This window comes from Carassius carassius, chromosome 10 (assembly GCF_963082965.1).
Source record: "Carassius carassius chromosome 10, fCarCar2.1, whole genome shotgun sequence".
Lineage (NCBI taxonomy): Eukaryota > Metazoa > Chordata > Actinopteri > Cypriniformes > Cyprinidae > Carassius > Carassius carassius.
Genome location: NC_081764.1, coordinates 12,068,492 through 12,096,080, shown reverse-complemented (window position 1 = coordinate 12,096,080; position 27,589 = coordinate 12,068,492). Strand labels below are relative to the sequence as shown.

Here is a 27,589-nt window from a genome sequence, read left to right as displayed (position 1 = left end):
CTTTTGAAAACCTTAGGCCGGTGACACACTGGCATATTGCTCCTGTCAAACATAGTCTATTTTGCCATCAATACTGTTGACGGTGTCCTTTATCAGTAGGCTTTATATTTATGCTCAACATGAAGTATAGATATTGTTGTCGTGAAGACAAGATCCTGTTCTGTCGGCGCCTCGGCGGCCTCCCTCTGTCACCTATAGTAGCAGCAGTGCGCCAGCGCCGCATCAGGCACGATTCGGGTGAAGACACAGAAAACGCGAAGCAGCCGTCACGCAACTGACACGCAGCAGAAACGCCACGCTCACGCCACGCAGCCAGTGTGTCACCGGCCTTAGAATCAGCTGCAGGGCGGGATTTGCACTGAATGCGGAGACTTCCGCCACTTAATATGTTCGTTTGGAAACTAGAAAATGTACCTATGTTCCGCACACAAAATATTGCATTCGTTCATTCGGTACACACGTGCACCCTACCGAAAGCCCTGTACCAAAACGGTCCGGTAAGAATACACGTAACGTTACACCCCTACTAGAAAGCAGTTATTTAAAACTGTGCAAATATTTTACAGTATTACTGTTTTCAATTGTATTTTTGGATCAATTAAATGTAGCCTTGGTGAGCATAATAATTTCAATTCAAATTTTTCTTTTTTCTTTTTTTCAAGATGGAGTTATAAGCAATCGAATACATAAAATAAAACAATAAAAAAAGCAAACGAGCAAGCGAGTGAGAAGAAAGAAATATATACATCATTTGTTTTCCATCCTTACCCATCCCTAGTTACCACAGAATATATGGCCTGAATCCCTGGCTTGAGCAAAAGCTTGAACTGCAATAAAACACTAAGCTTACTTCAGCAGCAATTGATTTTTTCATAACGACCATACCTGATACAATCAGATGATACATCTATATGCTTTATTATTTAATACACCATATGATGTGCAATATGTTAAATGGCTACTGACTGATGAACAAGTGGAGCATGATGTTAGATTTCCTTTACAGACAACAGCTGTTATTCAAAGCAAATACTTTGCATGTCACAAAATACCTTGTAATTGCAAATTATAGGCCACCTGGTCTTGTGTGATCCTCTGATGTTCGGGCTTAATGGGAAACATCAACAGTCTGCTGTTGATTCTCACTCTGCATAGTGAGTAGCTATTATGGATCAGTCAAATATCTCAATTATATCCTAAAAACAATATTCTGTCAGGAGATATTAGCCACGGAGTTTGGAAGCTTTTCTCCAATTTCGCAGCTGGACAAATACCTCAGCTTCAGCATTTCTTTTTTGAAAGCACCACTAGACAATTTTGGTTCTTAGTGCAGTTTACTTTGATTATGAACAGCTCACTAAGTCAAAAAGAGAACACCTAACTGAATGACCAATATGCTATGTTCAAACAAACAAAAGCAGACCAAAATAGTGGTGCAGGGTTCTCAAATAACTGGACAGAATAAGGCATGTCAGCTGAGACTATGGAGGGTTTTGCTTGAAAAATGTAACTTATAACAGAACACAACAGTCAATTCTCTCCAAAAGAGTTGGCGTTGACTCCCTGTGGTTACAATTCTGACGCTGTGTGTGTTTCCGATGGTATCATGGCTGTAAATTCAATTCTGGCTTGGCTTAGAGCTGATCTGTTATGAAGAAATTGTCAAATCATGAACAAAATGATCCCCGCCGATTGTAGAATAGCTCGGGTGTTCACGCATTAGACAAACAACCTGAGCAGAACCACAAATTTGGGATGCAGCCTGACTTTATAAAGAGCTTCAATCCAGTGTTTTCCTCTCACAGTCCCAGCACAACGCCACACTAATAGGCTTTTCCTGTGAAAGGAAATAGCTAAATTTCCCCTCCAAGGTGCCCAGTGGGGGGAGCTAGAAACCTCATTCTGTACTCCAGCTCTTTTTAATCTGGAATTCATATGGAGGAACGTTTGCCTCTGTCTGTCCCATGAAATGTAGACATGGGTCAGTGGCCTGTGGAAATGATGCGTGTGTCAGAGGCCCCTGCTGCTTCTGCAATTCATTCTCTTGCGCTGTTGGAGCTGCACCGTCCTGCCTGGCAGGCTGCTTCCGTCACTCACAGGTGCTTTTGCTTTTCTCACCAGCAATAGACACACACAGCATTGACACCTGAGATCTGCCCTTCCAACTGTAATAAAACCATCTAAGCACCACAGCAGTTGTGTGCAGAGGGAAAGCACTGTTGTATATAATGGGATGGGGAGGGATCATCAAAGTGTGGACTGGAATACATGTGTCAAACTGTGCTGCTGTGACAGAGTAAATATCTGTTTGGGGGGCTGTTTTACAGCTTTGTGTGACCAATTTCAATGGCTGTCAGCAAAAGTGCAACAGTTACTTCAAATAGTGCATTGACTGAATTCTTAATTGTGACAAATATGAAGCACAAAGCATTTTGGCAATTAAATTAGTTTGTGTTGATCTGTGAGGATTAAAGGAAATATTAAAAATAAGGAATGGAATATGGCAAACATTATATTAAGACATTATTTTAAAAATGAGATGTTTTGTTCTGTGTTCACTTTTTAAAAACACTGCTATGCATAGGCAAAATACAGTAACTAGACAATGTCAAAACTGATGACTGAAATGATAAGTTTTAATGGAAAAAAGGGCAATATGCATATTTGGACAATGCATTGATAATGTAATCTGGCTAGGTATTAAATTAAACGTACTACACTGTAAAAATCCAACTTACAGTTTGTATTACAAACTCAGTTTTTAAAGTTAATTCAACAATTTAACATTAAACAAGTTGAGATAACACAGAAATGTAAGTTAAATAGAAATTTAGATCAATTTGTTACACCAAATTAATATTTCAAGTTAGAACAACTAACAACTTTAAATTGGTTATTAGTATTGCCAGTGCCGGCCCGTCCAACAGGCGATACAGGCGGTCGCCTGGGGCCCCTATTTGATTTGAGGGCCCCGCGAATGATGTCACGCACTTTTAATTGTTTTATTTTTTCAAATGTCCACGTACAGTATGAGTTGTCATATGTCAATTGTAACGCTTTTGTAATGCACAGACCCCATTAAACACGATACAATTCACAATGACGGTGAGCAAAATACAAAACATATTTTATTAAAAGAATATTTCTGAATAATTCATACATGACAAATAGCTGAAAACGATAGTAATAATAATAATAATAATAATAATAATAATAATAATAATAATAATAATAATAATAATAAACTGTCTAAATAAAAGCGGAAAAAAGATTAGAAACATACACAGCAGCACCACACTCTATTTAGCATAACACCACTCACAATAGGCTATTGGGTGAACTAGAATGTCATAACGTATTCCTAGTACAGATTCCACATATTCCACTTAGCCACATATCTCTGTAAATTCCTTTCGATATATACTCGAGAAAGTGTCTTAAATAAGTCTAAAGTTATATAACGCCATAAGTCTGGTTGCTATTTTTGATCGACGTATTTCTAATTTATGCAATGCACATTGATGCTATTTTAATTTGAAATTAAATGGCATCCAAACGATATCTTTCCGGAGCCAAAAAAAGAAAGAAGAGAAAAGCAGATGGAGAAAAGCAGGCTCAAAAAGGTATGTTTCGCTATACATAATACATTATTTATTAGTGTAGTATTAATACTTGATTTAATAAATGTGATGATGCCCATGATCACAGACATACTTGTGTGATATGTGAGAGAAAATTAGGCCACATTAAGCATGTTTCATTAAATAATCAATGAATTATCCATCCCACTAATTCATGCTAAAAAAAGGTCTCCTCCTCTTTCCAAATTTAAATCTGACTAAATATTTTTACACATGTATTACATGTTGAGTTTGTTACAGATAATAAAAATGTATACACTTAAATATTGAAATTGTATTTTATGTGCTCCCTTCTCACTGTTTTTACACCAGTGGGCTCAAATTTTTTTAATCTCGCCTAGGGCCCCACAATGCTTCGGGCCGGCACTGAGTATTGCCCACGAAAGGCTGATGAGCATGCGCAGTTCGATCGCTTTTTTATAAACAACGGCATTTTAATTTCTCCTGTTTCATTTTCGAGTTTCCTTAAGCAGCGTCTGTTTATTCCCTCATTGTGGTCGCTCTGGTAAGTGTAGTTCTATGTGTATCAATTCACGATATGATTTAAATGAAGTTTGTTTACAATATGCGCTTTTGTACTACATAGGTTGCGGCAAGTTAGTCAGTTAAATTTTCCCACCTGGTCTTATTGTTGCCTCAGGTCAGAAGTCGCCTATATTTTTCTGCCTGACAGTGTAAGTTAATCTCTCCGGTAGGTACTGTTCTCTATATAATATTTACCATAAGAGCTGAAATAGGTTTGTTCAAAAGATGTGCTTTTGTACGCCGTTTTAGAGTTGCCTCAGGCGGCGCCCAGTTAATGTTGGTCCGTCATTGTTATCACTCCGGTAAGTGGTGGTTCTTTGTGTATCAATTTAAGCCATGATTTGAATGAAATTTGTTCACAATATGCACATCTTTACAATCTATGTGGTTGCAAGTTATTCATTTCAGTTTTCCTTCTTCGTCTTCGAGTTGCCTGAGAAGGGTCAGACGAGCGCGAGGTTTTTTTTTCTCAACAGTGCAATCACTCTGGCAGGTAATTTTCTATGCAGGCTATGAGAATAATTAACAGTAATTAACAGACATATAACTGAGCAAAAGTTTATTTATTTTAACTGCAAGAAAACATAATTTCAATGAATATCAAAGATTAGTACCTTTTTATTTGATTAAAATACAAGTTAATTGCTGCTTTAATAAAGGGTGCATGCGAGTTAGGCATGATTGTGTCAAGATATTAATTATGCCATGTGAGTTAAGCATGAACCATGTGAAAGGTTAGTGAATCATTTCCATATCTTTCTGAAGATGCAGAAGATGAGAAGGGCAAATAATTTGCACTGATTAATAAAAAAAAAGGTTAACCAATGTGAAAACTTCATAAAGTAAGATATCTCTGCTGCCTGTCTGTCACGCTGTCTGGTCTCTGTTTCCCTGAGTCTCCACTAGTGGGCTCACTTCCCCATAGGCACCTCACCGTAGGCACTACAATTCCCACAAAGCCTTGTCCCTTCGTCACAGTAATTGCACTCCTGTTAATTGCACTCAGGTGTCTTCACTTGTTAGTCATTTTCCTCCTTATATTAACCAGTCCTTTTCTGTTTGTCTGCATGTAGTCCTTTCTTTCAGTCACCCAGTTTCCTTGCCTTCTGAGTTCCTCGTCTTCCGAGTTCCTGTTCCCATCCCTGTTTCTTCCCTGTTTGTTTATTTATTGGATGGATTTATGGTTTTGACCCCTGCTTGTTGATTTCGTATTTGGATTTTCCATTAAAACCCACACTGCGATTGGATCTCTTGTCTCCTGTGTTTCCCTGGGTCTCCGATCGTAACACTGTCTCAGGTGAGGGTGGCGCTAAGTGGTTATCGCCTGCAATCGATGATTAAACATTCCCATTTCAAAGCGTTTATTCAACAAAAGGTAATATATTTAACAATTTGTGATAACATAATATTCATTTAATAAAGGCTGTAGTACTGTGAGAAACATAAGTGGAATAGAAATGTACATTTTCGCTGCTCTAGTTGTCTTCCATCCTAAGCTGACAGGGAATTACACTAACCTTTTCCACTGGTGGCACTTGCGCTACTAACTTTTTCAGTTACTGGTGCAAAAATGATTTGGTCGCACAAATTATTTATAGTAAGCCGCTCTGGATAATAATGAACAATAATTAAACTGTATTGCATACAGATGTGCTTTGTATTTTACTTGTCATCTTTTAAACCACATGCCTTCTTTTTTTATGTCTTACAGTACACACAGTGCATGGGTACCTTAACCCAGGGCCGTAGCTGGGGTTAGAGGGGCCCTGGTGCAGGTTGTACAGTGGGCCCTGTCTGAAATTGTTTAATTTGTACTGTATGTTCATTATTTTTATTTGTGCTATGTACACAATTGTTAAGTTTTTTAAGTTTGTAGGTGTTCAGAAACTAATTTAAAATAGCACTGTGTATTTTATATTAAATCTTACACATTTAGCAGACGCTTTTATCCAAACGACTTCCAGTGCATTCAAGCTATCAATTTTTACCTATCGTGTGTTCCCGGGGATTCAAACCCCCAACCTTGCATTTGCTTTCTTGCTAACGCAATGCTCTACCAGTTGAGCTACAGGAACACAGTGAAGACTATTCAGTCAAAACAAAATGTATTCAGACACCTTCAACATTTCTCACAATATCACAGTTTATTTGCTATAGTTTAGAAATTGGTAATAAAATATGACAATAAGAATTCAGAGTTAAACTGTGTCAGAAAAAAATTCCTCTTGATAATGTCAGATAACTTTGATAGAAAAATATGTAATGGAATCAACCAAAACTTCAGACAACTGTCAGTATGACAATATTTACACAACTATCAATACTCTGTTGAACAGTTACCAAGCAAGCAATGTCACTGGTAGTCTAAAGTATGAAGAATTTTTGGGTACAATATTTCACACTGTATTTTGCTATACCCACTTACATGAATGAACTAGGGATGCGCCGGTACTAGTATCGGTACCGAACGATACCCGGGCAAATTAAATTTGGAAGTGATCATCCTTATCCCCTTGAAGTGGGGACTTTGGAGTGAATAGGGCATGTGTTGCCATTAAGTAGTCGTTAGGAATGCTCTTTGCAAAAGGAGCAATATAATTTCCTCATTATCTTCAGCTGGGATGTTAACCGTTCGGTACCGATACTAGTACTGGCACACCCCTAGAATGAACTGGTGTCCTGCACCCACTAGTAAAAAATATAATCAATTATATCAGATTTTTGGTTTGACTGTGGATAAATTCTTGTTAAAACTACAAAGTATTTCAGTCAAGAGCAGTGAGTGATTTACTTTCATTTTCATACATTGAAGACACTGACAGCAGAGCTAGTAAATTAGGCGCGGTCACTTTAAGAGACAGTGCATCCATTATAATGATACACATCCGATTTCTTTCTCAACTCTTTACTTTCACTTAAGACATAACCACAGACTTTTTCGAACACATTTTCCAAGACGGATATTTTGACATTTTGTATGTATTTGTCGGTACAAAAGCAAGAAGACTTTGAGACGCATCTCTGCGTGCGCTCTAAACACCAGAACACCGCGGTGCTGAATTGAGCTCTTTCGCATCTTTTTCTGTTTGTTTAAACTGCGATTTGTATTTGTTAATTCAGATGCAGGAGGACGCGAACGTACTGAAGGAAAGTTTGGTTCAGTGTTGCTGTTCGTGAGGCGCGGCTCTCTCGTGCACACCGAACACAGCACGCGAGTAACCAGCTACTCAGTTCAGCTTTCCCGCATCTTGTGTTTGAATGCTTTAAATTCAAGATGAAGACAACTTGATGTGTTGAATGCTCAGAGCACATTGTAAAACGTATTCTTAAAATACACATATCTGTAGTAAACCATAGCATATTGCCTAAAAAATAAGGCAGGTAAAAAAAAAAAAAAAAACAGTGGTACATTTGCGAACTCATAAAAATTAGGGTCGCAATGGCCTGAAGTTTTGAAGAAAATCTTCCCCACCGTCCATTTTCAAGCGTGGTGGGAGCAACGAGCAAACTTACTCAAATCTTACTGAAACAAACAGCGGATGGGTCTCTGTTTAGATTGGGGGTGAAAGAGAGAAACATAAGGATGACACAGATATATAGTTTATGTACGACCTGTAATTATTTATTCTGCAATCGGCGCTAAAACGTCACCTGTAAGGAACATCGTTTTGTACGGAACATGGTTAGTCTACGTTAACAGTATAAGATAAGCTTGTGTGTTTTCGTCTCAAATATGTATTTTCTTCATTTAACTTATTTTAAATTTAAGTGCTTATGTTTGCTAGGTGTACTATAAATCTGTATGCTTTAAAAATGCAAATAACTTAAGAGCTATCTTAAAGCTTAAATTCATAGTTTTGTTTTATTTTATTTTTTTATTTGATATTATTTTAACCAACTTGCTTGCTTTTAGATAGTACTTTTAAAGGGATAGTTCACCCAAAAAATCATAATTATGTCATTAATAACTCACCTTCATGTCGTTCCAAACCAGTAAGACCTCCATTTATCTTGGGAACAGAGTTTAAGATATTTTAGATTTAGTCCGAGAGCTCTCAGTCCCTCCATTGAAACTGTGTGTACGGTCTACTGTCCATGTCCAGAAAGGTAAGAAAAACATCATCAAAGTAGTCCATGTGACATCAGAGGGTCAGTTAGCATTTTTTGAAGCATTGAAAATACATTTTAGTCCAAAAATAGCAAAAACTACGACTTTATTCAGCATTGTCTTCTCTCCCGTGTCTGTTGTGAAAGAGTTCAAAACAAAGCAGTTTGTCATATCCGGTTCGCGAACGAATAATTCGATGTAACCGGATCTTTTTGAACCAGTTCACCAAATCGAACTGAATCATTTTAAATGGTTTACGTCTCCAATACACATTAATCCACAAATGACTTAAGCTGTTAACTTTTTTTAATGTGGCTGACACTCCCTCTGAGTTCAAACAAACCAATATCCCGGAGTAATTCATGTACTCAAACAGTACACTGCCTGAACTGCTGTGAAGAGAGAACGTATATGGAGACCCCATATGTGGTTTGACATAACGTCTCCGTTCCCTCCATCAGGGAAACGAGGGTTACGTACGTAACCGAGACGTTCCCTATCTGTTGGTCACTACGAGTTTTGTCGAACGACATATGGGGTCTCACTTGGGAGGCCAATCATCTCTGAATTTAAGAGAAAACGCCAATGAAAATTGGCTAGTGGATTTAACATACCTGAGCCAATCCCCGGTATAAATAGGGCGACAGGTGCATCCACTCATCAGGTTTTACGCTGAGGAGCCGAGAATGTGTCCCGTCAACAGCGACCGGTTCAAGGTTGTGGCATGGGGACATAACGTCTCCGTTCCCTCCATCAGGGAACGAGGGTTACATACGTAACCGAGACGTTCCCTATCTGTCGGTCATTACGAGTTATGTCGAACGACATATGGGGTCCTATGGAAAATGCCACAACCTGAACACCGTCACAACCCTGTGGCGCTGCAATTGTCGACAAGCCCTGGCGTGCCACAAAAGCTACGCTTAAGGTCGTAACCTTCCCAAAGCCCCAGCGCAAATTCACTGACCTTGGTACCGAAGGGGCCAAAGGGAGAGTACATCACTGCTGGAGAAGGCCACGCTGCTGTTCCGCCCACACAAAGTTAGTTTGGAAGGGATTTCAACCTTCGGAGAAAGATTGCTTCAAATCTTCCCTATTTGTTCTTACAGCTTGGCAAGACAATGGGGAAGCGAGCCTTAGGAAAAGGTCGCTACGGAGACCACATCCTACCCGTAGGGAGGTGGCATGTGGAGATACTGATATGGACTGACCCAGGGGGCAGTACTACATATGGAAGGGGTCTCTGAGGCAGGTCCTACCTTAGAGTAGGGATGGAACGGCTGCCAGAAGAGACTGACAGAACAGGTCTGTCAAGGGAAGACACGGGTTTGCCAAGAGGGAAACCTTACCGTGGAAGGAACCTTACCAGGGACCGGCCGTCCACTGCATCGTGATGGGCTGCAATGGCAGCCACATACACTTTCAGGGAGGAGGGTGACAGCCCACGCTCCAACCCTTCTTGCAGGAAAGAAAGCACGACTCTGACCGGGCATCTCCGGGGGTCTTCTCGGTGAGAAGAACACCAATTTGTGAACAGACTCCACTTCAGAGCATAGGCCTGCCTCGTAGAGGGGGCTCTAGCCTGAGTGATTGTGTCTACCACCGCTGGGGGCAGATCACTTAGGTCTGCCGCGTCCTGTCCAGAAGCCACACGTGGAGGTTCCAAAGATCTGGACGCGGGTGCCAAATGGTGCCAAGCCCCTGAGAGAGAAGGTCCCTCCTCAGGGGGATGCGCCAGGGAGGGGCTGTCACGAGGAGCATGATTTCCGAAAACCAGGTCCGGGTGGGCCAGTAAGGCGCAACCAACAGGACCTGTTCCTCGTCCTCTCTGACCTTGCACAGCATCTGTGCGAGCAGGCTCACTGGGGGAAACGCATACTTGCGTAAAGCCCGAGGCCAGCTGTGTGCCAGTGCATCCGTGCCAAGGGGGGCCTGGGACAGGGAATAGTACAGCTGGCAGTGGGAGGACTCGTGGGAAGCAAACAGGTCTACCTGGGCTTCCCCAAATCGACTCCAGATCAGCTGGACCGTCTGGGGATGGAGTCGCCATTCCCCGGGAAAGGTGAGCTGTTGTGAGAGCGCGTCGGCTGCACGATTGAGCTCCCCCAGGATGTGGATAGGGTGCAGCAACTTGAGCCGCATCTGACTCCAGAGGAGGAGATGACGGGCGAGTTGAGACATGCGACGTGATCGTAGACCGCCCTGTCGGTTGATGTACGAAACAGCCGCAGTGTTGTCCGTGCGGACCAACACGTGCCTGTCTAGCAACAGAGGCCGAAACCGCTGTAAGCCTAGATGCACTGCCAGCAACTCCAGACAGTTGATGTGCCAAAGCAGTCAAGGTCCTGTCCAGGACCCTGAAGCTGCCTGCCCATTGCATGTCGCGCCCCAGCCCGTGTTGGAGGCATCTGTTGTGACAACAACATCTCCGAGTAGCCCGTGTCAGGGCCGCTTAGTCGTCTTCCTACTGGGGCTCAACGCGCCTCGAAGAACTCTCAGCACGGGGCGGAGCTGGTGTGGAGGACGCAGGCGGGCGCCCACGGCGACGAGCAGGCTGAGGCACAGGCAGAGACGGAATGGGGGCAACCGGAGGATGGTTGCGAGATGTGCTGTATGGCCTCAGTCTGCTGTTGTTCTGTCAGGAACTGCTGGGCACAGCCACTGACAGCGTCGCCACACAGGACAGCCTGGGAGATAGGAGCATCGAGAAAGTGCACTTTGTCAACGTCTCTCATACAGACCAGGCTGAACCAGAAACGGCACTACTGGACCACCAGAGTGGACATTGCCTTCCCGAGGGACTGCTTCGTGACTTCCGTCACCCGGAAGGGTGAGGTCAGTCGCCGTGTGCAGCTCCTGCATCAACCTCGGGTTGGTTCTACCCTCGTGCATTTGTTAAAGCCTTGGCTTGGTGAGTTTGCAGGATAGCCATGGCATGCAGAGCAGAGGCAGCTTGGCCCGCCGCACTGTAAGCCTTGGCAGCGAGAGCGGCTGACAGCTTACAGGCCTTGGGTGAGAGGCGCGGACTATTCCTCCCAGTGGCGACGTTTTGCGGACACAAGTGCATCGCAATCGCACTCTCCTGCTGGCGAATGTCGATGCACCCCTAGCTGCCCCGCCATCGAGGGTAGTGAGGATGGAGGAACGAAATGAGCTGCTTCCGGCCGTAAAAAGGGGCCATCCACGACTACATCACTTCCCCATGCACATCCGGGAAGAAAGGAACCAGAGCAAAACGCGGTTGTGAGCCGCGCTCTACACCGAGAACCAATCAAACAGCCATGAGCACTCAGGGCTGGGCGGTGCATTCACCTCCATCCTGATGCTCACAGCTGCCCGGGCAAGCACGGCTGTCAACTCTGGGTCCAATTCGGCAGTGGCAACAACACCCGAGGTGGGCAGCCCCGCCGAATCTTCATCCACAGAGGTCAACAGCCCATCCCCGATGCTGCAATTGACATCTGATCCCCGGCGGCAAACTGAATGACCCGTTGGGACTGCCATAAGACAGCCCAGCAAAATCACCCAGCAGCCGCACAGGACAAACACTGCGGAAGGGGTAAGAGGTCCGTGGGGCGTGGCCCGGCAGAGAAGCTCTCACTGTCACCTACAAATCTCCCAGAGCACTAGCCGGCGATCATCTGCTCGTGGCAGAGAAACCGGAACGGGTAGTGACAGAGGGGTCTGCTCCTTTCCCTTTAAGAAAGGGGATACGCGATCACAGCGTTTCCATGGTCACACACGCAGTGCGTGCATGAACCATCCACGAACGCGCCTTCAGGGTGCTGAATGCCCAGACACAGAAGACAACGATCGTGGCCGTTGTCAGAGAACAGGAAACGACCGCATCCAGAAGGACGCGGACGAAACAGCGTCTTTAAAAAGACGCGAATCGTCCGTGATTTGCTCTTTTAGGAAATCTGCTCTCTTATGATTATTTATTTATTATTTTTTTAGTAGAAAACTATGGTTAATTTTTGTAAGGGAAGTTGTAAATGTAAGTTAACCAGCTTGGGCTATATAACGTTTCAAAGTTACAGTAATTGTATATTTTGTCAGCTTATTTTGGCAAAAAAAAAAAAAAAATGGCAAGGTATCATATGATTAATACCAGGATGTTAAAACAGTAAACATTGAAGCGTGTCCCAACCAGGTTCGGCACTTGTTGCTTTTTCCCTTATGTATTTATAATGTGGCCTGTACGTATTTGCAGTGCATTTCTGTATTTGGTTGTGTTATGCATATTTGCAGTGCATTTCTGTATATGATTGTGTTATGCGTTTTTACATTGCATTTCTGTATTTGGTCACGATGTGCATATTTGCAGTGTGTTTCTGTTTTTCAACGTGTTGTAAGTATTTGCAGCGCATATGTTGTCAAACTGATGAAGACATTTTCTTAATTTGGTGGTGTATTTTGTATTTGCATGGGTTTTGTTTCATTTGCATTGCATTGAGCTCTCTCGGCCAAAGTACATCAGGCTGTCAAGATGCAAAACAGCAAGATTGTGGAGATACACCATGATTTTTAATCCTTCCCCAAATTAAGCTTTTACTGTATATATGTATATATATATATATATATATATATATATATATATATATATATATAAACAGCCACATTTTTTTAATTACTCTGCATAATAGGCCATTAATAAATCTCATCCTTGAACAACATGTACAACCAGAGCTAGTTTTATTTTCTCACAATGCAGAACCTTTCATATATATCAGTGAATGGATATCTCTAGATCTCACACTCACAGCATATGGGACTTTTCACAGCAGGATCATGGCAACAGGGATAGTGAAAAAAAAATCACTTTGTTATACTGAACATGATTATTCTTGAGGAGTTGAAAGGAGGAAGCTGTGGGCTCTGACTTGACTAATGACATACCTTGATAGCAGTGGAAGCAATCTGAATGTGATGTAGTTTTCGCAGAGTACTCTCCCTGTCTATGAAATAGGAGGCAGCCAGCTGGTGCAGGGCCTCCAGAGTCACAGCTGTGCTGTTACTGGTGTAGTCGCTAGCCTCTGCTTTCTTACTCAACTTCCTCTTGTCCACAAATAGAGTCAGAGCCTCCTCTCCTAGCGGAAACAGAAGGAACCATGCTTATTGATGTAGAAAAGTTTTACAGTAAGAATTGATGTATTCTGTGCACCTGGAGAATGATGCAAGCAGTTTTATATAAGCTGATTGATAAAAGTTGAACAAACAAATTACTCTTAGTGAATCAAAAACATAAAACATCTCATCCAGTGTAGCCTGATTTCCGAAACAAGTTATTCTAACCAGCTGGTTATTTTAATGAATAGTTCAAAAAGAAGAGTTACCCCACTAAACACTGACCTTCAATTTACAGCATTAGCAGATAATGTTATCAGCATCAAAATATAACTATTATAAATAAACTGGAATCGAATCAAGAGCTTGTAAAGCAGAAATTAATCAGGAAATCTGTATCAATATCCAGCCTTATCAGGTAAAGCAGATCAGTTTGACTTTACAGTTTATGCTTATACTGTAAATGCTCTGTAAGCATGTGGCAGTTTGTATTTCAGGCAGGTCTGCTGCAAAGGCTAGACTTGCATCTCCATTTTCATGCCCTAAGCTTATACAATAATGCTTGTTTTCCAGAGCAGTGAAGGCCACATCAGTTCTGTACAGGCAATTTTGCATTACGTGAAGTAACTTGTAAGCACAGGCTGCTCCGAGTTTAAGAAATGAGCAAAATAATGCTTGTGGATTTCTGAAAAGTAACCCATCCTGGACATGTTACCATATGTTTACAACTGCCTCCCCCTTACAACCACACAGTGGTTATGCGGCAAATGTTTTTCCTTGGCTTGATAGTGTACAAGTAGTAATTGAGATGTAAATATGAGAAAAAATGAGATCTATATGTGTGTTTCTTCTGCATAAACAAAACACGTGTTTGTTCCTAAGTTCACTCACAGTAGGTATTATGACCTTTGCACAAACCACCATGCAGGAAATTTCACAGGAATATATTTTTCTACCTCCTAGTGTAGCTGACAGTAGAAAATGGGTGCCATATTTCTTGATCAGGTTGTTAGTAATTTGCTGGGCAGTGGGCCTTCGCCCCAGGAGTTGAATGTTCCTTATAAATTCCGGGGTGAGAGGCAAAGGGGAGTTCAGGAAATCCCGTCGCTCTACAGCCAAGTTATTCACTTTCCACCGGCCAAATTCCCTGCATGAGAAAAAACAGAGACAGTAAACAGGCCTGTCCCTAATGATCTGTTTTCATTAACATTTCTTAACTGTTTTGGACACGATAGAAGAAGGCCTGCGGGGCAACCAATGCTCCTGCCAAGGTACATCTCTAGCCTCAGGTTCTCAGAGCATGTTTCATTTGGGGGATGGATACTATGCATACGGAGCCATCTCAGAATGTGCAGCTGACAAGTGCTATGCTCAATAAACACTTTGTGACAGAAATCTGCCCTGACAGAAAGACTCATAGAAGTCTGCCCTGTGGTGACAACCAATACCTTTCATAAAAGTGGGGAGGAGAAAGAAAGCTAAATGAAAAAATAAAATAAAATAATAATAAATACCACCACAAAGCCCTGGAATCCTTCAAGGCTAAAAACAGAGAAACAATGCTCCAGGCTTTGGGGACTCTTTTGGCATTTTTGCAGTTTGTGCTCCTAGGCTTCCTCCAACAGCACCACATGACATATGGTTGAAAATATATCATACATGTGAAAAATGTAATGTTTTTTTAAATCTATAGGAATTATATTTTTATGAGTCAATCAGATAAAAATTAACTGCTGGCATATGAAAGTCTAAATGCACTCTTAGACAAAAGGTACAAAACTGTCACTGGGCAGGTTCCCTACTAATATGTTACTAATATTAGGTGCTAATATGTATTTTTATGGTGTGTTTACACTTGTAGTAGGGATACACCAAAATTAAAAATCCAGGCTGAAACCAAAAATTCTGGATGCACTTGGCCGAAAACAATAATTATTTATTATTTTATTATATAATATAAAGTAATTTTATAAGGCTTTTTAATGTAACTCAATAATTGTAATGATACTGAAATAAAATAAATAAATAAGTAAATAAATAAATAACTATTTCATTGAAAGTTACACAATAAAACTGGACAGAAAATATATTAATATTAAATATCAATATATTATTTCTGTTTCGTTTTTATTTTTTAATTTTTTTATTATTAGTTTATTTGTAATTTTTTTGACTAATTGTCCAAATAATGTATAGTCCTACAAAGCTATTATTATCAGACATGGGCAGATTTTGTGAACTGAGGGCGAGAATTAGAAATTAGTGAGAATGAGAAAAAATAAAATAAAATAGCCTAAGTTGTTTACCTAAGTTGTTTAGTAAGTTACCTGTGGAAAGGACTATCTAATTCTAAACTAAAAAAATACATTTATTTTTTAGTAGTTTTAACTACAAATGTAACACTTTTTTTCTGGGTATCTTTAATGTAAAGGCATACATTAGAGCACAGAGTCAACTTTTAAATTTGACATTCATTGTTAGAAAAATTGCATGGGGGCTAATAAACACAACCTAGTAGACCAATCGATCTTCCTTAGAGTAAAGTACTAAAAGCATTTGTGCCATTTATTGCAAGATGAGTAGCTGATGAATCAATTAAAATACTTTTTAATTAGCCAAGACAGAAACTATTTTGTTTCGTAAGCAAAGGTCAATACTAATGCTCTTCTTTGTCTCACCAGCAGCAACTCACATTGCATACAAAAATAACAAATTTAATTCATGCAGTTACAGGCAATTAAGTATTCAGGCATTCTTTCAACCCCCCAGTCTTTATTTTAAGCTCTGTGTTATGCAATTATGCCAACCCATTCTCACTCCAAAGGCGTCAAAAACCGAAGCATGGTCAAGCGCCCCTAGCGTCACTTTTATGGCGCCAAATGTGCCTCTCGGCGTCGCCATATCGACGAATTACAACCTTCATTGCTTTCAGTGGGAAACTTTTGGCGTCAGAATTTCGACGCGAGGACATGTGATGTTTATCGCTATGAAATCACGTTCAAGAAGTCTCATTCAGCACACATCGCGATACTTGCCACCAGTTTACAAGAGCCGCAGGTTGGGTGAGTAATCGTAAATATGTCTTTTAATGCCTTTTATAAAATGTATTCTGTCTTCTTTATTAATCAGATTAGCGCCATATGTTTAATCGCTGTATTATATCGGTCATCAGCGGCTGTCTTTGAGTTTCATTGTGTTTAAATAAATGAACACAGCTGCTAATTAGTGTGATTAAACACTATCGGTCACGTGACGTGCCATAGACCTTCGATGATGTAAGTTGTATTTGTAGTAAAATCATGGTAATCACGACACTTACAATAGTAATAAATTAAATGTGAAGTTAAAACACAGTAAACGTAAATTTACCATGTTTTTACCACAGTAACTGTAGTTTTACTATGGTATATTAATAATCAATACAACAATACAATAATCACCAAACCAGCTATGTTTGTATCACTGTAATGTTATTGTTTTTATGTGCTTTTATATGACAGATATCACAGTAATCATATGTTCTGTACCATGCTTTTAATACCTTTTCATGTAAATCCAAAAAAATAAAACAAATTAAAAATATATAAATAATAAAAAATCATATCATTTTTTATATGATATGATTTTTCATATCAGTTTATATCTAAATATTTTGCTCACAGATCATTATTAACATTCTGTATATAATTCAATTTTATTGTCTCTCCCTTTTTTTATTTTTTTTTTATTTTTAGCTGAAAAGACGTAAAGGCAGTCAGCCCAGTGGTGTTTCTGGAGAGGTATTCCTTTAGAAATGGAGAAGACAGAAAGCTGCGGAGGCAGACATTTGCAGCAGTAAGTCTGTGATAGTTTGTCCCTTTTATCAAACATTCCTGCTGTTATTATTTGTACAGCATTTGTTGTTTCTTATACTGTTGCACTGTCCAAATACCCACACTTGCCATCTTTGCACTTGACCACTTGATTATTTATTTGACATCTTTCCTGTATTTGGCCTAGTGTTCTATTGAGCATGATGACCATAAGTGTGTGTCAAACTTTTCATGACCTGATGACTGTGTTTCCCAATTCTGGTCCTGGAGAACCCCAGCACTGCACAGTTTTGGTGTCTCTCTTATCTGACAAACACACTTTTGAGGTCTTGGAGTCTTCACTGATGAGCTGATGAGTTGAATCAGGTGTGTTTGATCAGGGAGACATCTCAAATGTGCAGTGTTGGGGTTCTCCAGGACCAGGATTGGGAGCCACTGCCTTATGGGACACACTTATGTGTTTACAGAGATTTTTAATATCTAATTATCAATTTTCACATACTGTACATTGGACAGCTTTCCGTGACCTCTTGTGAGATCTCGGCAAAAAGTCTGACGATTTATACCAAAACATGATGTATGATGGGATACACTAAGCGTTGTATAGTGCTCCGGAGCAGTATCGGAGAGGTTTAGTGTGTGTTAAGGACGCTGTGCTTTGGCATTATTAAAACGGGGACAGTCTTGTGCACACACTGTCACGTACACACACTCTGAAGTGGCCAAGACTGCAAGTGTGGGTATCTGGACAGGGTCAAAGTCTTAAAAATGAACCCTAAACACAGTGGCAAATCAGTCTTAATAATTCAGTTTAACACTTGTATGATATTGTACATGCCCCAGGACTGTCTCATCTGACACTATCAAAAGAAATCATATGACTATAGCTTGCTATTAATTATTTGCTTTTAATAATGGATGCATTTAACATTTAATTATACAGCATCTTTACAGAGGCTGCTTTTATGGTCTAAACAAACCCCAGTGTAATGTATAAGTTGAATGTAATTTAATAATATTTCCTTCCTTTCTGTCTTACAGGATTGTTTGCAGATAACACTGTAGATTTTTTTGTATTGATAAAGCATTGTGTTCTCTTTTTCAAGCTTCATACACTAAACTTTAATTGGTATCTTCCTAATGCTTTTATCATTTAAAAAAAGCATCAGTTCTCATCAGGAATTTTAGTAAAGGACATATTCATACACAGTAATCCCCTAGTTCCAGTCATGAAGTGAATTCATGATGTTATTGTCAAAGGTAGCAGGTGTTTGTTTTCCTGAACACTTTCTCTATCTTCCATTGTTCGGACAATCAGTGTTTATTTCATGCTGTGCTGATAGAGTTTTATAGTTGATATTGAACACTTGACTTGCATGTGTTCATGGTGTTATTTTGTGAGTTTGAAACATTTACATTGTGTTGTATAACATTTTGGTCAATTTAATTTAACTTTCTCTTTGATATGTTAATTGGACTCTGATTTACAGCCATTTGAAATGTACAGTTTTGGGCTCTTCCAAGGGGTGCTACTGGACCCCTGGGGGTACAAGGGCAGTAAAACCTACATATATGTATTCTCCTCATCATGGACAACAAACTGAGCTGAGTCACATTTATATCTGACAGTTTTCACAGTCCTCTGGTTTCTATTCTTACATCTTGGCTATTATACCTTTTGACAGGACATTGTGAGGCCATCTGATGAAACATGGAAAAATTTGAAAGAAATGATTTAATAATGAAAATAATAGATTATTTCTTAGATTTTTGAAGTAAATGGCAATAAATATAATGGATGAACCTGCAACAACTTGCCGTTATCTATTCCCCACTGTAAAAGCAGTAATCAAGGACAATTTATACACATTGTGATACTTCACTATTACACAAGGACAAATTCATGCAGTCCTAAGAATACTAATATATATATATATATATATATATATATATATATATATATATATATATATATATATATATATATATATATATATATAAACTAATTAGCAAAAATCAGTGTAAAAATGTCCTCCTCACCCCCGTATCTTGCTCCTCAGGTGCTGGACATTAGTAACGTGCATGCTCTTGGTTTTAATGCAGTTCAAGATCCACATTGATTATTTCTGCTACATTCTCAGTTATCAATCAAGTGTTTGTAACAATAAAGCCCATGGCACCATCTTGTAATGCAAAATAATTAATCTTGTAACTCCCTTTATTTCACAAAAAAATTGTTACTAAAATATAAAGATAACTTTCTGGTGTACTGTTGTCCCAGATGTTATTAATCCGATCAAAAATGTTTATGTCTTAAGTAAAAAATAATCCCAATAATTAATATGTAGTTTTTCCAAGTCTAAAATAAACACATATGAGCCTACCTAGTAAAATGATGTATTTACCAAGAATCTCCAGAACACAATATTCACCATTTTCATTTTATTGAAGCATAGACTATAAAGTTGATAAAGTAGCACCAAGACAAATAAGATTCAAGGAAAATAATTATCATCAAAAATACATTAACCTAATTTATATTAATCAGTTCACACATATGAGTGATGAAATGTCCTTAAAAGTCACACAGTCCCATCCAGTCAACTGTGTTACATATAAGACATGTGATACAGTTTCAGAAAATAATGATTCCTTATCATCACATCTAAACTGGTTTCATCTCCGCATCATTATCTTCTTCTCTCATTTCTGGAAACAGTTTGTGGTTGATATCCAGCACTGATGTGAGGTAGCTTTTTCTCAACCAGAGGATCTCTCAGTCCTAAGATCCCAGACCTGGTCAAAGTAAAACCAACAATCCAGATGAAGTTGTTTAATGGACAGAGAGCTCAGCTTATGTTCTGCGTGATTTTAGCAGGGTGAGCAACTATGACCCTTGTTTAAAGTTGATGCTTTAAGACCTTTTGAGAAGCTTTTTCTCTGAAGACAATTTACCACATCCGCTTCTTTCACTCCTTTCAAGAGCATCACTCGGTCAAAACCCCTCATTTGGCTGATGAGATCATCTGTCAATAAAATACTGCAATAAAAATGTCATTCTGCCAAAATTAAGAAAAAGTTACAGAAGCAAAGGTCTTGCTCATGAGACTGCATTAGCATGTGTAGTTCTCAGAGACTGGAGTTTTTACCTCTAGAATTCATCTGTTGTTGCAGTAAATGTGTCTTTTTCCTGTAGAATCTTTCTCCAAAGTTCCTGACTTCTCTCACAAATGTGTTTTAGTCTATGCAGTGTAAGTTCTTGCTTCAAACCAATCAACTATCAATCCACAATTTATAACACAACATTTACAAAACAATGAAATAATGTCAATTGGTGTATATCAACTAAACCAATTTCATGACACTTGTCTGCTTTTAAAACAGGTGGTGTGTTTTTAAAAACATAAGATTAAAAATGTCCAGTCACACTTTGCTAACATGCTGTAATTGTAATAGTATAAAAAATCATCATGCTCAATAGAACACTAGGCCAAATACAGGAAAGACGTCAAATAAATAATCAAGTGGTCAAGTGCAAAGATGGCAAGTGTGGGTATTTGGACAGTGCAACAGTTTAAGAAACAACAAATGCTGTACAAATAATAACAGCAGGAATGTTTGATAAAAGGGACAAACTATCACAGACTTACCGCTGCAAATGTCTGCCTCCGCAGCTTTGTGTCTTCTCCATTTCTGAAGGAATACCTCTCCAGAAACACCACTGGGCTGACTGCCTTTACGTCTTTTCAGCTAAAAATAAAAATAATAAAAAAGGGGAGAGAAAATAAAATTGAATTATATACAGAATGTTAATAATGATCTGTGAGCAAAATATTTAGATATAAACTGATATGAATGAACTGCAAGATGGAAAAATACATTTTTTTATTATTTATTATTAATTTGTTTTATTTATTTATTTTTTTACATGAAAAGGTATTAAAAGCATGGTACAGAACATATGATTACTGTGATATCTGTCATATAAAAGAACATAAAAACACTAACATTACAGTGATACAAACATAGCTGGTTTGGTAATTATTGTATTGTTGTATTGATTATTAATATACCATAGTAAAACTACAGTTACTGTGGTAAAAACATGGTGAATGTCCCATTTACTGTGTTTTAACTTCACATTTCATTTATTACTATTGTAAGTGTCGTGATTACCATGATTTTACTACAAATACAACTTACATCATCGAAGGTCTATGGCACGTCACGTGACCGATAGAGTTTAATCACACTAATTAGCAGCTGTGTTCATTTATTTAAACACAATGAAACTCAAAGACAGCCGCGGATGACCGATATAATACAGCGATTAAACATATGGCACTAATCTGATTAATAAAGAAGACAGAATACATTTTATAAAAGGCATTAAAAGAGCGTATTTACGATTACTCACCCAACCTGCGGCTCTTGTAAACTGGTGGCAAGTATCACGATGTGTGCTGAATGAGACTTCTTGAACGTGATTTCATAGCGATAAACATCACATGTCCTCGCGTCGAAATTTTGACGCCAAAAGTTTCCCACTGAAAGCAATGAAGGTTGTAGTGCGTCGATATTGCGACGCCGAGAGGCACATTTGGCGTCATAAAAGTGACGATAGGGGCGCTTGACCATGCTTCGGTTTTTGACACCTTTGGAGTGAGAATGGGTTGATTATGCATACACTAAAATAGGCACATGCTTCTACAAAAGGCATTGGCACAATCTCACACTCAATACATTTCAAAACACCCTCCAATCACTGTACGCCTCTCTTCTATAAGATCCTGTCCTCTCAGTTAGCCGAGAAATAGTGAGTAACTCCATGCACAGGTGATGGATGGCGCTGGGGTGGCCTTCTGAAAGGGGATCTATCATATTAAATCAGGAGTAATGACAGAGGCCTCCCGACCCAGATGTTTGATTGATTCATTCCAGCAAGCGCCCTTAATTCCATCTGCTGTTTTGCAATTCATAAGGGGCAAAAGTGATAGAATTATGTTGAAATTATGTCACAAAAACACACATTATTAATGTATGGTCGAAGTTGTTGTTGGATTTATGTCAAAATAGAATTTCCTGTAATTTCATAAGCTACACCCTCAGCTGCTGTAAAACACAGTAATACTGCATTTGGCAAGTGCTATACCAACAACTGGGATGATGACTGCTTACTTGAATTTAGATGATCTATCTCAATTTCACATGGCACCATGATAAGCCACTTTTTAAACTGGACAGCTCTTTGGGAGCTGTGATGAGCTAGCCTTCAGGAGTTCAAAGGTTCCCAACAAAAAAGAAAGATGGAAAATCCTCCCTGTCATTCTCTTTCCCGTCACAGCTGAGCACAATAAGCTTGGATTGTCTTATCAGGTGAGGCATTGTGTGAGAGCAGTTTAAAGGCTTCTCTAGGAAGCACTATATGGGACTTCTCCAGTGCTATATGAAATCCTCATTACGACCGTAGTCATCATCAGTCTTCACTACAACTCTGAATGTGCACTGAATCCTACTTTCTGTGCTTTGTTTCTCAGCTTTTTGTTGCAGAACAAAAAGAACTAAAGGCTTGTGTCATAAGCTTTTATCTCTGCCTTTAAGATATGTATTAAAAAGATTTGAATATCGTACAGAAGGAAGTGGCCCTAAAAAGAGAACACTTTAAATAAGAGCAGCTGTCATCAAGCAAAGATATACTGTAGCATTTTATGAAATGACTTATTACAAGCAAATTCAAACTGATTTTCTCACTTACATTATTAAGATTGTGTGTGTGTGTGTGTGTGTGTGTGTGTGTGTGTGTGTGTGTGTGAGAGAGAGAGAGAGAGAGAGAGAGAGAGAGAGGATAGTCTTAGTCTGTGCACACATCAGCATCACTGGAAACTATCCCATGGCAATGGTTCAGTAAAGCAGGTGGTATATTTGGACCCCGCCTTTGAATATTATGAAATGGCTTTTCCCCAATATTCTACAAAGTGAAATTTCCCGAATAAAAAAAAGCACTATTTCCAACAAAGAGCTCATTAAAATTCTTTCAAATTCAGCAAGAATGTGGAGAATTGAAGGAGGGATGAGATGGTGCACTTTCATTGCCCAGACGACATTGTTACACACCAATGTAAGTAGGAGGAGAACCACTTCTGGTAATTCATCTTCTACCTGTCATTGCGGATTATTTAAATTGAGCCATGTAACAAAGCTGCGCTTGAAGGAGAAAAAACTATCCCCAATATAATATTGCCACTTTTAATCTCTCTAGGTCAGCTACATGGAAACATTGTTTTTGAAAATAAGAAAATACTCTGAAAAAGAGATTGTTTGAGTTAAAGGCTCCAGGCTGTGCAACAAATTACTAAAAGAATCTGCATTAGCTCTAAAAGATGCGATCTGATCAAAGGATATCGCAAACACAATATGAGACTTTTCATAGAGACAGCGAGCTGAATTTATCCGATTTTCCATGCATTATCTATACACATATAGTAGTATCATATTGTACATTTACATTGATATCTTTAGTACATTTACATTTATTTAAATAACAGATGCTTTTAACCAAATTTACTTAGAAATGAGGAATACAAATATGGCATTTTATCATAAGGAGGTAATAACTCAATCCTGATGTATCATATTTGTTACTCACATTTTAACCCAGTAGTTCTAAAATGATATATGTGTGAGGTTAACCAAAGTTGATTCAGTCCAGTTAATGTTCATCTTGAAATATTACTAGCAATATAAAAGCTGTTCTTGGTTTATAAAAATCAAATCAAAAAGACACATGTAACACTGGCTAATATTAGACATAATTTAGTCGCCAGAGTGAAGATTTAGAGGGTTAATAAGCTTGTTGCATCCTTTTCTGTTAAAAGTAACAGTGGACAGTGGTTTGTGAATGCTGGTGCTCAGCCTAAATAATTTGATCGGGAGCATCCCCTCCTGTGACCCATGATTTGTTTGTATTTGTATTCAGAGCCAATGAGCAATGGACTTTCATTATAATAAAAAAAAACTTTGTTAACGAGCGATAAAATAATTATCAGCATTAATCGCTTAATGCGTTAACACGATAATAACGTGTTAACTTGCCCAGCCCTAAAATGTATAATATAATATAATATAATATAATATAATATAATATAATATAATATAATATAATATAATATAATATAATATAATATAATATAATATAATATAATATAATATGCCTGAAACCTTTAGGATCTTAATCAGTCTGTCTGTTTAATGAGAAATTGCTATATTTAAATGTTTTACCTAAATTCTGGCATGCATGTAAAAGCTGCTCCTTTTCAATTAGTATTTTGACACACTTATTTAATCAAGAAGTGGATGTAATATTCTCCTAACACAGCCTTGCTGCCGACATTAACCATCTCAAGGGGAACAGGTGATAATGCTGAGTAATAAGAATTAAGAGCCCACTAATCAGTTACACATGATAAGATTATTAATCTTGCAGAGGGAGCACTGAGCCTCTGATGCACCAGGCTTAGCCAACAGACTAAAAAGAAATCTCCAATGTTTTGATGAAGGGACAGTCAGAGCACCCATGAAGCAGCTCATACAAATTAGAAGATGTAAACTGTGGCTTCTAAGAACAGAGGAATATTTGATAACAGTGCCTGCAATGATGGAAATGATGTATGAGAAATCACCAGTCATTTAAGAGTTGGAATTTCTTCTCACCTTCTACCAGCCTTAATTATACAGAGACCCGCACATGGCATGCAGGGAAAAAAAAATAGTAGGATATCATGAATATAATTTACTGTTTAGTTCCCTCGAATTGCTCAATTGTGCACACGATTTATAAATCAAGAGAACGAATTAGTAAATAAAATTGTGCACATGATTTAGCAAATTGAGGGAATTAATTAGTAAATACTGTGCACGATTTATTCATTTTTTCTTGCATTTTTTCTTCCGTAAAATTCTACCAACTGCAGTACGACAAAAAATGTGTGTTATGTTACTTCTGCCACGTTGACTAGAATAGATTACCTTTCAAAAGTTTGGGGCTGGTTTGGTAGGCTGGTTTTAATTGCTCAAGAAATATTTCTTATAATTATTAATGTTGAAAACATTTGTAGAGCATGCAGAGTTTATATCTATATCTATATATCTATATCTATATCTATATCTATATCTATATCTATCTATCTATCTATCTATCTATCTATCTATCTATCTATCTATCTACCGTATTTTCCGGACTATAAGTCGCACTTGTTTTCATAGTTTGGCTGGTCCTGCGACTTATAGTCAGGTGCAACTTATTTATCAAAATTAATTTGACATGAACCGAGAGAAATGAACCAAGAGAAATGAACCAATAGAAAACATTACCGTCTCCAACCACGAGAGGGCTCTCTATGCTGCTCAGTGCACCTGTAGTCTACACTGAAGACATAGAGCGCCCCCTCGCGGCTGTAGACGGTAATGTTTTCTCTTGGTTCTTGGTTCTAAATAAATGCGACTTATAGTCCAGTGCGACTTATATATGTTTTTTTCCTCATCATGACGTATTTTTGGATACGTACTTATAGTCCGAAAAATACGGTATCTATCTATCTATCTATCTATCTATCTATCTATCTATCTATCTATCTATCTATCTATCTATCTATCTATCTATCTATCTAAATATATATATACATATATATATATATATATATATATATATATATATATATATATAGTTTTTATGTGTGTGTGTGAGAGAGACAATGTAATTAGTTAAATGCATCCCTGCTGAAAAAAAATACATCTTTTCTTTTCTTTTCTTTTCTTTTCCTCCCTTTTTTTCTTTCTTTCTTTTTAATAAAATCGTACTGACCCCAAACTTTGAACAGCAGTGTTTCAAATGCCAGATTATTCATGTTTTACCACAATCCAATTCATTTATTATTCATAAATGGAAAAAAAAAAAAATATATATATATATATATATATATATATATATATATATATAAAATCATCTTGACTGATCAGTTACATAGCAACAACTTCATCATATTACATGGCAAACTATGGCAACTGGTACCATCAAAAAACATGGCAAGTAAAAATGCTGCATGAAAATCATGCAGGCCTCAGTTCAGTTGCAACTAACCTGTAGATCTTGTATCTTGTGGAAAATCCCTGACGGTTCCTCTCCACAAATTCAGTGTACTCTTGTGTGTGGTGAAATGGGCCCTTGTCAGAAAGAAGCCAGTCCAGGGGGCCTGCAGGGCCTTCTTCAGCTAAACTGGCAGAGCTTGTCAGCCAGCAGCGGAGGCTGAAAGTCAGCAACATCAGCTCCCATAAAGCCATGGGGTAGCTGCACAAGGCTTCAGCAGCACAGGCTCTGATGCAAGACCACACTCCACCACCCAGCACTGAAGATCAGCATGGCTTCAGTCCCACAAACGCTTGCCTATACACACACACAGCACACAGATTCATACATAAAGAACAAAAATGCATTAGTAAACACTAACACTGAAAAGTGCACACATACAGACAATTAACAGGAAATTATGTTTCCTTGAGGCAAAAACTATTTCGGACTCCGGAGAGATCTTCTCAAGATAGAAAGGGGAGAAAAGTATGATGATTCTTTGTGGGAATGATTTACACATTTTTTTGTAAGTGAGAAGTGTAATTTATTCACAAGATATTATATATATATATATATATATATATATATATATATATATATATATATATATATATGTGTGTGTGTGTGTGTGTGTGTGTGTGTGTGTGTGTGTGTGTGTGTGTGTGTGTGTGTGTGTGTGTGTGTGTGTGTGTGTATATTCTTTGCATGATAATGAGCAAAGTATTACCAAATTAACAATAAAAGAATGTAACTGAAATGATAATAGTACATGACATGGAGATGTTCTCTCTAAAACTGTGTGACGAGTGGGGCGTGGCCGAGAGACGTGGGAACAGGAGCGAGGCCGGTGGAGTGATTGGAAATGAGCGACAACTGCTCGACCCACCGGTCTCGAGTCCCACGGAGGAGATGGAGGGATATAAAACAGGATCGACGACAGTGACGGACGAGAGAGGACCAGGCCTGGGTTTTAGTTTGTGTTTGCTTTTTATTTGTGCGCGTCAGTCGTCCGTGAGGGACTGACACGCTGTTTTGTATTTATTTTTTAATTAAAGTTTCAGTTTGATTGTCCGCCGGTTCCTGCCTCCTTCTTCCCAATAATTATAAAGTTTGTACATTGGTACAAACTGCTTATATTAACCAAATTATTTTTAACTCTTTTTTTTTTTTGCTTCAAGTGCAAACTGTATAAAAAGGCAAAAGCACCAGATACGGTTTAAATCCAAGCACTGTAATTCAATTCCATGGTAAACAGATGCCATGAGCACATTTTCAACATCTCTTTCAGTAGTTGGTTCTCAGTGTCTCCCGC

At 38.7% G+C, this 27,589-nt stretch overlaps 1 protein-coding gene across 2 annotated transcripts in view; it reads right to left on the bottom strand.

The window, feature by feature from the left end:
- The window catches only part of LOC132151801 (BMP/retinoic acid-inducible neural-specific protein 3-like), a 48,310-nt gene that overhangs the window by 11,551 nt on the left and 9,170 nt on the right, over nucleotides 1–27,589 (bottom strand). Inside the window, exons 2-4 of one of the 2 annotated variants that reach the window (XM_059560175.1) lie at nucleotides 26,290–26,592; nucleotides 14,298–14,488; nucleotides 13,174–13,364 (exon numbers count right to left, since the gene is read on the bottom strand). In XM_059560175.1, the coding sequence (XP_059416158.1) occupies nucleotides 13,174–13,364; nucleotides 14,298–14,488; nucleotides 26,290–26,489 (582 nt within the window). In that variant the 5' untranslated portion in view covers nucleotides 26,490–26,592. The remainder of the gene's footprint in view (nucleotides 1–13,173; nucleotides 13,365–14,297; nucleotides 14,489–26,289; nucleotides 26,593–27,589) is intronic. The other variant, XM_059560176.1, reaches the window with a different exon arrangement.